This window comes from Periophthalmus magnuspinnatus, chromosome 20 (assembly GCF_009829125.3).
Source record: "Periophthalmus magnuspinnatus isolate fPerMag1 chromosome 20, fPerMag1.2.pri, whole genome shotgun sequence".
In the NCBI taxonomy this organism is placed as follows: domain Eukaryota; kingdom Metazoa; phylum Chordata; class Actinopteri; order Gobiiformes; family Gobiidae; genus Periophthalmus; species Periophthalmus magnuspinnatus.
Window position 1 is genome coordinate 14578182 of NC_047145.1, and position 13321 is coordinate 14591502.

General features: G+C 40.6%; 1 protein-coding gene across 1 annotated transcript; it reads right to left on the bottom strand.

The window, feature by feature from the left end:
* Nucleotides 1-888: 888 nt before the first annotated feature.
* Nucleotides 889-5322, bottom strand: en2a (engrailed homeobox 2a). Its single transcript, XM_033985868.2, has 2 exons — nt 4533-5322; nt 889-2994 (listed from the first exon to the last, which is right to left on the bottom strand). Exons 1-2 carry the CDS (start codon nt 4984-4986, stop codon nt 2678-2680), a joined length of 771 nt encoding a protein of 256 aa, XP_033841759.1. The 5' UTR covers nt 4987-5322; the 3' UTR covers nt 889-2677.
* Nucleotides 5323-13321: the final 7999 nt, after the last annotated feature.

Here is a 13321-nt window from a genome sequence, read left to right on the forward strand (position 1 = left end):
TTCATTCAAAATGTTTTTCCCAAAACATTACTGCAATTAACTACAGGGGTATTTAACTCAAGGCCAATACCTTTAATGTCATACAAAAGTATGTCAACAGAAACAAGTTCAACCATTAGTTCATGTTGCTCCATAACTGGTGTCCCGATCTGAACTTTGAGAAATGGGATGCATTAAAGTGGGGAGTGGGAATATTTTGAGGAAAGCTCCTGATGCACAGAGCAAAGGACCAGAACAACAAGGGCGTGTTGCTAGAATGTGCATAAGCAAGGAGTGAATGAGGTATGAGTGCGCGTGCTAAGCAAGAATAATGTGAGCCGCTGATAGTAAGAGGTGCAGATGTGTTTGTGGAGCAGAGGAAAAGAGTGGTAAGTAAGGAGCTGTGTGGAGAATGGCTCAGGAGGGCGGGAGGGAGAAGCAGCCACCTGCAGCCATGACAGGCTTTGACCTTCACTGCTCTCTCCCTCACCCCTCTCTCCCTCTCTCCCTTCACTCCCTTCACTCCCATTCCTGCCTGTGATAGAAGTGCAGCTCTTTTGAGAGAGACTGACCATCAACAAGACAGTGCTGGGAGCAGCCCTATCCGTTCCAATGCTAGTCACTGGCCGTTAGACATGGTGTTCAAAGACTAGCGGTGCAAGTATGGAAATGCAGATAATGTATTGTGGAAAAAACATGCCTGGGAATTGTTCAAGGATCTCTCTTGCATAATGTGCAGTAATGTGCAGAAGCTTTTGCAAATGCTTAATCTCAAAACTCATGACCTAATCCCACATGAATCCGTTAAGGTTAATATAAGGCAGAAGTCAATACATTTTCTCTACCAAAATGTATCTTGAGGAAAAAACTTTTATATTGCAGTGTTTTTAATAAAGCCGTGGAAAGTTTCTGTGTATAATCTTCAAAGTTTATTTACTCTTCTTTTGCAGTTCTCAGGAGGCAGTTAATTACACAATTAATACATGATACAAATTATGTACATTTATACCAAAGAATACTTCAAACATAAAATAAAAATAGCATTGTATTTCTACAACTCTGTGTTGTCATTTTATGTTCATATATAGATAGATATACGCTGATGAGTAAATTCATAATGCAGTTTTCATAAAGGCATTCAACTTGAATAATCTGCATTTGAAGTAATACTGCTTCTCTGATTCGGCACAGTTCTGTTTAAAAGAAAGTTCACTCTTGAACTTTAAGGCAAAGTGTGTTTCAGTTTGGTGGATTTAATTCACACACACTTTTTTCAGATACACAACAAAACACTTTGAAAGGCAAAAAGTCCCCATTTTGGTATGGATACAGTCTCCTCTCCATCATACTCTCACTAAGAAAGACTTCAGGGTAAAAACACAGTTATTTGCCCATGTACAACAAATTGCAGCTTTCATGCAAAGGCCCCATAAACTATTTTCATTCACAAAAAGAAAACAAAAGAAGTTATTGCAAGATAAACAAGCAGTGTAAACACCTCAGATAACTACTCTAAAGCAACACTGGTCATTGGATAAATTTTTTTCTCAATATAATCTATATAAATACACATATGAAGTCCTTTCAACAACATTAAGAGATTTCCAACATGTGTTACAGTCACTGGCGCTTTTGTTTATTTTATGATATGGATATGTAATAAAATGTAGATAGTATCATCAATGTAAAATAGCCTGCATTTATAGACTCCTCTCCATAGTGCTGCAAATGGTTGTTTTCATTGTCTTTATGCTACAGAGTTGTTTGTATGACTTAAAAGGCAGCATTACCCTTCAGTGAGCTACAGCATGATTCATATTGCTATATTTAAAAATATAGTGGCTGCACTAGTAGCTATAACAAATGAATAACGCACGTTGAGTGTTTAAAAGGCTGTATGAGACAAGCAGACACTGAAGCAAGGCCTAGCTTAGCATTTAGGTTAAGTGGCGTTTTAGAAAAAGCGCAACCTCTCAGTCACATAAGCCTGTACACATTTTTTGTGATTACTTCATTTATAAAACGTACAAAATTCATTGTTTGCCCAATTAGCTTTTACAATGAAAATAATATTCTTCATTACACCAGACAATCAAGAATACTCAACAAGAATGGAAATAAAAAACTGCGCGTTTTTAAATTCACAGTAGCCTGGATGCAGCAGAAAAAGACTCTTTGGACTCGGGTGCGTTCACGTCACTGGTCAAAACAAACTAAGCGCCAGTGCGCGTATCGTGACAATCATGGTTAGGCTCTATAAGCTTTAGAAAAACATAGGTGAGCGCGTGAAACCTCCTGGGGACAAGACGAACAATGAAAACATAGCTTTATACAACATCTTTTATAGACGTGATATTGCAGAAATATCTCTCTATTTTAAACATTTTATGCTGGTATACTTTATACACTGGCCCTTTATTTAGTGAAATTATTGCATTGTAGGCTTGATTGCGCCTCATGTTGTACGAAAAAGCACTATAATATTCCTTCGAGGACAATGCTGCCTGGTCCAGTCTATTGTTCTATACTATTTCTATAGTGAATCTGAGAGTATGGATAGTAGCCTATCATAGATATTTCTGCTGTGACGTTATTAAATAACATGTGAGTAAAGATCTGCTGTGAAAGCTCTATATAAATCTGTCATAGGATTACTATAGCATGTTTTCGTCTGGAGGCTGCTGTTTCATTGTGGAATTCAATCGCTGTCTGATTTTTCGTCCTTGGTGACAGTGGCGTGATTGTACAGTCCCTGTGCCATCAGGTGTAAGGCCAGTGAGTTTTTAGTGCCGCTGGCCTTCTTGATTTTGGCCCTTTTGTTCTGGAACCAGATCTTGATCTGGGACTCGTTGAGGCCCAGCTCTTGTGCCAGGTTCTGCCGCCTCTGCTCAGTCAGATAGCGATTAGTCTGAAACTCCGTTTTGAGTCTTTGCAGCTGCTCTGCTGTGAAGGCCGTTCGTGGTCGCTTGTCTTCTTTGCTGGTTGATTTCTTCTTTGGTTTGCGAGATCTTGGCCCTGTAATGCAGGATCTGTAGTTAGGGTAGCCAGAACTCGATTATTTGTTCAAAAGAGTAAGTTAAACTAGTTAGCCAACTAACTACGCCATCAAAACATGCAACACATAACTTTTACAAACTTTTATTATGCAAGCTTCATGATCATGTGACAAATGTAAATCACATTTATAGCCAGCAAATAGCACTGATTACATGTGTTAAAGGCGCGTAACGCCAAAGAAAGTTTAGCTTCAAGAGGGAGATTAGTTGTCAGAACAATTTTACTGTTAAATAAATGTATGTTGACAAAAGAGAACGCAAATGTATGGACCGATCCAAGTAATTATCAAAGGCCTGGATCAAAATCTAAATGTCACATTCACTAAAAAACAAGCCACGATCTCAAACCCCCCTCCCTCTTGTTTACACGCGTAACGCAAAGTGTATGTCTCAATAATCCAGGAAATATGAAGCCGCAGGACAACACAAAGAAAGTGCGCTCACTGAAGTTTCTACTTGCATTCTTTTTTGTGGGTCACTTCAAACGCTACTCAATGAGCCAACGTGCTCTGACTTTGAGTGGCCTACATTCTGCACAGCCCTCATTCCTGCTATGCTTGCCATAGATTGGTTTAAGTTAGTTCGTTTATTCATTTAGTAAACTTCAGGTGAAATTTATGAACAAATAACGCGCGCACCGATAATACAAGCTACTACACACGAGGAAACCGCGTGGGAACAAGAAGCTCGTAGCCCATAAAGCTGTGCGCTACAACTCGTAGTAGTGGACTACGCCACACATTGCGTTACATAATGCATGAGAACAAGCTGTACACTTAAAATAATATGCTACCTAACATCATTGCCGCATCGGTATCTCTGAAGTGATGGTGAACATAAAGAACCAGTGTAGTTAAAACAACACATAGGCTCTAGTGCTGGGAGCGTGGAGCACGCAAACAAATAAATATTTAATTCATGACAAACGAAGCTCCCATATTCCATCCAATAACGTGTCAAATTAAAACAGTTTAAAAGTAAAATCATACTGTTTGTGATTATGTGCAACATTGTATATTTTAATAGCTGTAGTACTCAGAAATGTAGCAGAAATTGTAGGTCATTTAACAGTAGACAGGACTATATATTTTTTTTAATTTACGTCAATATTCCTATTAACTTGATAAGGATTTTCATATCATATTTCCATATTTTGCTTAACATGTTTTTTTTTTTTGACTAAAAGTGATGTTGCCAAGTTTGTTTTGAAAAAAAAAAAAGAAAAAGAAAAAAAAAGCTTAATAAAAAGATTAATAAAAGTCGCATAGGCTGGATTTAAATGTTATATTGTTTCAGTGTTTCAATAAAACTTAGGTGCAGTAGAAAATACATTTGAAAAAATACGACTGGCTTTTACGAGCCTATGCGCTGCATAAAGTCCCGTTCTGCTTCAGATAGCACACTAGTGACCGACTGTGCGCGGAGAAGTCGGTCAAGGCATCCGGGGTCAGTGTTACAGGGTATTTCAGGTTACGGGAACAGAAAAAGTTGACTCACCTGAAGAAGGCCTGTCCGAGTAGCGGGTGCAGTACACCCAGGCGGGCCACAGCATGGGCTTAGCTGCTGCCGGGTTGGAGCTGGTCTGCGAACTGTCAGAGTCTGAGCTTAGGCACTGATCGCCGCTCTCCCCGCGGGACTTCAGTGGCTCCTCGGCGGGTGTGGCAGGTTTCTTTGCAGCGTGTGGAGTGGACGTCCCCTCTGTTGGTACCGTGCTGCCCACGGGCTCGGTCTGAGGGGCAGCAGGGCTGTTGTTGCTCTCTCGTGACGCACTTTCTTCTTGGTTTAGAGCCGCTTCTTTTTTACGACCGAAATCCGGTCGTAGGATGTTGTCGATGAAGAAGTTGGTGATCCTGTGCGGGACCTGCTGGTTGCCCGGTGCGTGCAGCAGCGGCAGTATGGCTCTGTTGGACTCGTCCGCCGCGTCCCTGTTGCCGTGCTCATTTTCTTCCATACTGATTCACTTTAATCTCGTTAACCCCTTTGTCGCTCTGTCGGATACGAGAAATGCGCCTTATATCAATTTTAAGAAAACTACGCGAAGTTTAATTTAAAAAAAAAATATATATATAACTCAGAAATGAGCGAGTGCCTTGGACACTTTGCAAAGCTCAGCTCTCGTGTCCTCCGAGAAAAGCATACTTTTGGTCCTATATTCCCTGTTTCGGCTTAGAATAGATCCCTATAAGATAAAACCTGTGCCATTTGCGCAACGTCCAATTAGTCAAAGTGGATGGTTGCCTAGTCCTAAACTAAACTAGAGGTAAATAAAGATGCTGCTAAACTGATGCTCTAATACTCGCACTCTGGAGTTTTGTGCTTATTTTCAATACGAGCCCCACGAGTGACGTTTTCCTACAGTCCTCCCAGACACGTGCCTTGGACCAATCGGATGTGTGGAACCATGCCATGTGACACCGACTCCAAAGCAGTCCACAAACGCCCATCCTCGCCAGAGTAAAAGGGAAAGAGTCCTGGATCGAGAGACAAGGAGCAGCCTCATTTAAATCCGCTGCATGCTCCACATACTTCACATAATTCATCGGTGTTTATTAAAGTGCAACTCCATTTGGACGATTACGGCTTTTGCAAATAACACTATTCTCTGCCTCTATGTGCCAGCCTAATAAAACAGGTTCCGTTGTCAAAGCGGGTGTGGGCACCCCGGGGTTTCTTATTGCAACACACTGAGGGATTCCCAACCAAAATGTCTGGGCAAAAGACCGTCATAAGTGTTTTATCGTCAAAACATCCTTTCTAACAAATCAATGAAATAAACTGGTTGTTGTGTAAAGACTCAGATCAGAGCTGATGATTTGCTCAGCAGTCGGATGTAATTGTGAAGTTGCAGACATAAGGATTTTTTCTATGGGCATATTCAGTGTTACAAGCTGTTCCAATCTCGATTAATTCATATGCCTAAAAAGATTATTCTGATTCTTATTTGAAATCCTGTCCGCAGGAATATTGTTGCTGGGTAGAAATGATTTCAGCTTGACATGTCCTATGTGGTGTGTCGCCTCATCTTCTTCAGAGTTTTAAAGTGATCTCTCGTGTTTGTCATGACGCAGCAGTCGACCCACAATTGGGTCCCTAGCCCTTTAAGTGAAATCACTGATGCAGACAAACGGTGTTGTGCACGGTGCTGTGGATGGCGAGTCGCGCCAAAGACAAAACTGTAAAGAAGTTAGGTGGCCGATGTGAAGTTTGCCTCCAGTGCCTCGGTGCCTCGGGGCTGTGTGGACGAGTGAGACAGTTCTGCATCGCAGTGCGAGTGCTCAGCATGCACCTCAAAGGAGACAGCCGCGAAGTGAGTAAGGTTCTGCGTTTTTACGCACACTTTACGCACAGACTTATGTTTCTTTTTTTGAATTGTGTTGAATTTGTTTTTCTATACTTTTCTATACTACCTTCTATACTGGTGCTGACAAGGTAGTAATGCATATGGATTTGTGCGTTGTGTCTAAAAGTGTTTTATTTTATTTATTTATTTTTTGTGTGTCTTAATTTATTAAGGTCGCTTGTTACGGTCTGTCCTAAAACATGCACACTTTGCAACACACTCCTCTAACAGTTGGGGTGACCTGCGTTTATTCTTGTGTCTTCAAATTCACACAGACACCTGGACTTATACCTACAATTTCCTTTACAAATCACTGTTTCTCAAACTTCCTTTTCTATATGTTCATCTTTACTTCAGCCACTGTCCGGCGGCTGATGGAGTGAAAGTTTGGAGTGAAAGACGTAATTAGACAGGCCACTCTCATGCTGCGATTGTTTCTCACTTGTATGCGGAAGTGCAGATTAATGTTGAGCGCTAAATAAGCAGCAGACAATGAGAGCACAGACAGGCCGCTACCGCCTGGGCTTGGCCTCTAACCTCACAGCAAAGCAAGGGCAGTCTGGAGGAAATGACACCATCTCAGCCCTATTTAAACATACCATGCAACCATTTAAAAAAAAGAAAAAAAGATGTTTATCCATATATAAGTGCAAAAACATTTACATAATCATTTGTACTTCTAAATTAAGTGATGCTGGGAAGAGAAGGGCAAGTATTGTTGCATTTGTTGGTTTGTTCGGGAACATTTGTCCTTCTTGACGCTTTGAAAAAAATGTATGAATGAAATGTTCACCTAATTCTGTCATTAATGGACTATTGATTATGATCATAATTATTAGGCTATATATTGTTATGTTGAAATACTTCTTTGTCAGTTCATTTGAAACACACGGTAAAAGTATTTCAAATTTTGATGAAATGTGTTTTTGGTTTAGTTTGTAGCCTGTGAGCATATCACTTTTATTTTAGATTTTTTTTTAATTCAGCGTGAGCTCATAAAACGTTCAATATTTGAGTATCGGCGTATGCTATAGTTTAGCCAATTTGACTTCAGTGTAGAGCAATTAAGCTGTTGTGGAATAAAATTCATCTGACGTCTCTGAAAATGTTCACAACTATTTTATGTTATGAAATCAGATATTTTTGTGAAATATTTCAAGCAGACAATATACAGTAAATAAATGCACTATAAAACATATATTTGCGTATTAATATTAGGCTAATATTATTTTATTTTATTTTTTTTTATTTTAAGAAATCTTTGGAGAACAAATAGCATGCGTCATTTGCTCCAAGACGTGTCTTTGTTTTGTTCTTTTGTCAGTCATATTATTCATATTCATATCAATAGCTTATATATATATTTATACTGCTGGGGAAAATACGCATAGCAAAGGGTTAAATAAATCGAGTGCGTTCACTTGTAGCGCTATGGCCCTCCTCTTTACGCACGCATCCATACATTCAGTACCCTCCCTCACTACTACTCCCGCTATCGTAACTCTAGTGCATTGTGCGCATGTGTCCTGCCGTTGAGTTGCTATAACCCATTTTTGCTCTGCCTCTGTATTTTGCTTGGTAGGATTGTCTTACACGTCAGCAGGGCTCAGTACTATGGAATACTACAAAAGGTGACGCGCACTAGGAGGATTTGTGAATGGACGCCGTGATGTGTGCCAGCTCACAGATCAGAGGGCGGTGGGACCTCTGCAGATGCACCATGCCCCCCTCCCACCCCGCTCCTTCGTCTCCTCTGCCCCCTCCTCTTCACATAAATAGGAGGAAAGGGGAGGGGGCAGCCTCTGTCGCCATGCAGGGGTCATCAACAAATCCTCGCGCTTCCTGTGCCTTTCAGGACCTGAAAGCGCGTCTCTCCTATTTGATGATCCCATATGATTTTTCTGTTGTTGCGCTTTTGTTGGGGCCTGGAAGCTCGCTGCCCTCTTGTATTCAGGCAGGGTCACGGAGAGCAGGGCGAACCCAAAATATTCCACCAATTTACACATACAATTTTAGTGTTTAAAAAAATCTCTCTCTATATATACATACACAATTTACAATTCCTACATTTTACAATTCTAGCCAGCCACTTTATTGTATTTTTACACTTCCAAATAGAGATGGACATTAAAATACACACTGTACAATATTTTAAGCACATTGGATTACTACAATCACACACAAGTCTTTTCTAATTGTTATTTCTTGGATGGTTGGAGGTTCATAATATTCCGCTTTAGTTCAGGGCTACTGTGTGACTGCTGTGGTCCGACGCCGAGCCCTTTATAGGTTTTAATAACTTCTAATCCGTCTGATCGGTGTGGCGTAGATAAGTCTCATTTGAATTGGGATTGTTCTTAGAGAGCGCCTCGCATTTCTTTCTCTCAACCAGAGCTTAGCACAAACAACTGCACCACCCTGAGCGCAATTAAGGCCTCAGCCAAATGAGATGAAGCCTAATTGAATGCAGCTCAGTTCCCATCAGCAACCCCTCGACTGGATCACTAATATGAGAAAAACGGTTGCCATGTCTCTGTTTTACAGGCTGTTTGTAAATGGACTTGTAAAAGACATTAAGGTTTAATTAGAGCAAGCGTCCTCTCTTTTGAATTTTACCCTATCAACAACGAACTTCAGAGCTGTGCAAAGTTTCTATATCACATGCGGCGCAGGCTTTTTAAAGTATATTGTAGTTTAGATTACGCACACCCGCACATAATATTTCTCCATCAATTTCCTTCTTTATTTGTATAAATATTCTTATCATTGTTGTTTAAAAGTACTTAGGCTGTAATAGATAGGCTGTTTTAATGTTCGATGTTATTTTTTGCAAAAGCAGCTTACGTTTTTGAACAATAATTCCTGTGCGTAAAAGTGTGATTAGTGCACGCTCTGACTTTTACGCGCCGCTGTGTTCCCTAAATCTAAATCTTTCTTGATTCTTGTTCTCGTGGGTTCGAGCTCAACTGGTGTCAGGCCCACTGTGCTTTTCACAACTGTGTGGATCCATTCTCCAGCTGCTCGGGGTTTTACTGACTGCTATTTCTGTCAGGTTAATGGGTTTACATTCTTCTTCATAGACAACACATAATGTTACTATGCAACACACCTCATAGTGTTTATCTGGTAGACTTTTGCGCTTCGGTTTGAATCTGTGGCCCCTGGAGTTTAGGGTCCCTCGGCTTGTACACCTGTCCTTGCCCCTAGTGGGTTTATGAGCAAGACGGAACAAGTGCCACACAAACAGGTGGAAAGCGGTTGCCGCAAAATAAACTTTTTCTTCTTCTTTCACGATTCAAGTTCTGCATTTTATAATGAGCTAGACTAATGCGTTGTTTGTACTATCCCAAACGGTGTTCGCACAAAGACTTAATCAAGCACCGCGCCTTACTGAGAGAAACTGCAGCATGGACGGTCAGTAACAGTTTGGTCGTTTTCAAATTTGCCATTGTTGTGTTTTGTTTGTTGGGGTGATTTTTTTCTCCATGAGGATTTCCTTTTGCAGGTGGCAATTTATTCTAAATGTGAGAAACAATCTGTGTTATGTCTCCTCCGCAGCTTGCAGTTTAATTATAGGGTACTGGGGTCAGCAGTACGTGTAGCCTCGACCTTCTCCGTGTGTGGCACGGCAATCTGTGCCGTTCATTTCGCTAAAATAGAGTCGGACTTTACCAAACGTAATGATGTCCCTTTCACCCCGATGCACCCAAGTTGTTTTTACCCCCATTGGCGAATATGCTGTGAATTTGTCACTTATCAGGGCGGTCTGTCAAAGGCCGTTTTAGGCGCAATAACTTTCCTAAATGGTTTGAGCCTGCCACATTTGTGCATCTCTCAGCAGTGTAAGAAATAGACTGCGTTCCTGCTGCCTGGGTTTTCCACCTGCTAATCAAGGCTAATTACACAACGCCAGCAAACTACATAAAAGTATAAATACATTTTTTTTTCTCCTTTTTAATCTTAGGCTGTATATACTGGAAATCAGACTTGTTCTTTGGATTATAAATCTACATGTATATACACCTTTTAAAAGTATACTCTATAAATGGATGTCTTGAACTATACAACTCTATAAACAGATGTTTGCATGTTAGGCTGAATAAGGCTTTGTCAGTGTGTCACTCAGTGCAGATTTTTGTGAGGGAAATGCTCAACTTGATTTATTCCATTAGATTTTATTCACTTGTTATTACCCTGGTCGATGGCAGAGGCTGATCTGAGCTGAACTGGCTGTGTTTAATTTACACTGGGATGAATTTGTTTGGAGGGCATGCATAATTTCCCATCACCTGAGGTTTCTTGTGTCATTTTTTATTGTCCTGTGCTGGAAGAGGGATGGCACACAAGGCTGAGCATGCAGAGTGTTGACTGAACTGATACTGAATACCACCGAGGCATGACCTGCTGTTTACACTAAAGGAAACACATTACTATCGTTGTCACACATACGTTTACATTTACGCTTGTGGTGTTTTGACGTAGAGCTCTGAAGGACTGACCACTGTAGGTGATAAGTTATGATGGAGTGTGTGGGCAGGAACAAGGGAAGCTTGCAGTGCAGCCCGAGACTGCCATTTGAATGGGATCTGAGAGGTAATTTGAGCTAAAATGGAGTCCTTTTCTGAGGCACTCACGCACTGAGCCCCCCCATGGCATCCAGTGTAATTCATTATTCCTGGGCAGCTCTGGGAGAGGCGAGGGCAGAGGACAGCAGAAGCCAGCTTTGGTGTAATGAACACTCAGTGGACCTAACACACACGTGCACATTGGCACACACATGCACACACACGTGCACACACAGCCTTTATTATATATCACAGGGAGCAGGACATTAATGCCACTCAAGACCTTTTGGCACAGAAATCGGAGTGTGCAATGATTTTCTCCAGTCCAAATCCATTTCATTGACCTTTTCTATCATGCATGGGACTCTGCTGCGCACTGCACTCAGAGATAAATATTACAAGAATAAAATTACCTCCAGCGTTTAATAAATAATCTGCTTTTTTAGTTTAACATTTTTTTCCATCTGAAAATATCACTTTCCCTATTCTTTTAATTGATTGTTAATATCTTGAGATGTATATTCATAGTTTACCAAGCATGTTCAATCATTCATATTTTACATCTTCTAGGAAGATGTGTGTCATCTAAATTTCGGATGAATAAAGGTTTTATTTAGTAAATCCTACACAATGTGGTGTTCCTTGTCCTATCGCTAGGGGGCCGTAGGTGTCGTGGAAATGATGCCCAGGGAGACGGACAGGCAAAGAGGATAAATACTGTCATCTGCTGGCAACAAAAGACATCACGACTCAACAGACAGCTTTGTCATCTCTCTCAGCGTTTTACCCCAATGTAAGTGGTGTCACTGCTTACTCAGTTTTACCTATGGAGTTCCTAAGTGAAAATTGAACAAGGTTTAACTTGTCCTGATTCTCAATTAGGCTGCAAGTAACAATTATTTTAGGATTCATATAGTTAAATACTATTATTTTGATTAGTGGACTAGTCAAACAATTATTTTGATTGAGCACTGAGACTTTTAAAATACATTTTAACCAAATAAAATTTGAATTGAGTGATGAAAATCAGATTTATTTTTTTATTTTATATATTTATTTTTTCACATTTTTATGTAACGATACCTCTGTATTTGTTATAAAAGGTCTTTTGGCATGTATTTTAGAGTGTGTATAGTCCAGATAACTGAACAATTATCAAAATATAATTCATTATTTTATTATTTGACTGCTTGCAGTTATTCTGATTAATTGTTTTAACTCTATTTTGAATAAATGCATTTAGCAAATAAAAAAAATAGAGCTTGAATTAAAGATAAGACGCTTTAGTTCTAGCTTTAGAATGCCAGTGTGTTAAGAGCATTGTCCAGCCAGACTCCACAACTGGAACTGTGTTCACAAACAAGAATCCACTGTCAAAATAATGTTATATTGTTAGCTTATTTATCGCTTGTTATTAAAACATGCCATTCTTCTGAGATAGAATAGGCAGTTGAGTCGCATAAAATTTGAGGTCAACTAGCCAACATTTAAAAGTCATGTTCAAAGTCAGTGGCTTAAGGTGCTGAAAATAAACCAGTCTAGCATAGATGGCACAAATCAATAGATCAGATAGGCCCATCACTTCTTGCCTCAGAGGAAGGACATGGAAGACAGACAGAGGGGAGGAAGGGTGGATGAACAGTGAGAGGGAATGGAGGGAGGGGTGTTTTTGGCAAATAGAAGGTGGTGTAATGGAGTCTTTTGGTTTGCTGTGAATGAAAATGAAAGGATATTGAAGCCCGGCCAATTATGCTGGTTCAAAGAGGAGGAGCTGGAAAGAGGGGGTGATCTAGCATTGGCGTGTGGCTCCGGACAGATACCCAAATACAGACTAGAATGGTGCTAACAGATTTGCTTTGGCAGCTAAAATATAGATTTATAATATAGTACTGGACATATTGCTAAACCATTAATGCATACACTAACTGGGGATATTATGAGAGGCAATTCAGAAGAGCCCACAGACATTGGCCCCACTCCCAGAAATCCCCCCAATGCAAAAGGTTAACTGTCAGTCCCCCACTAGGTATAAATAGAAGTCTGCCCTCCAGAAAACCATGTTTTGAGGAGGGATGCAAACAGTAGTGGGAGGGGGTGGTATATCTCATGATCCCAGTCACATATACACAGGCGGGGGGGCAGGAGTTTAAGGGGTGGGGTCTAACAGAGGAAAAGATGCGGGCAGGGTTATTGTAATGGCTGCACAGACTGACAGAGGCCAGACAAAAGAGGGAGCTCATCTATTCAATATGGCCCTGAGAGCAGACAGAACACACGCCATCATCGCCAACCCGAAATACTGGCCCCACTGTGCAACACAAGGGCTGCTTAGTACAGTAATGGACATAGTACTAATATACAAATACCCCTTTACTCATGAA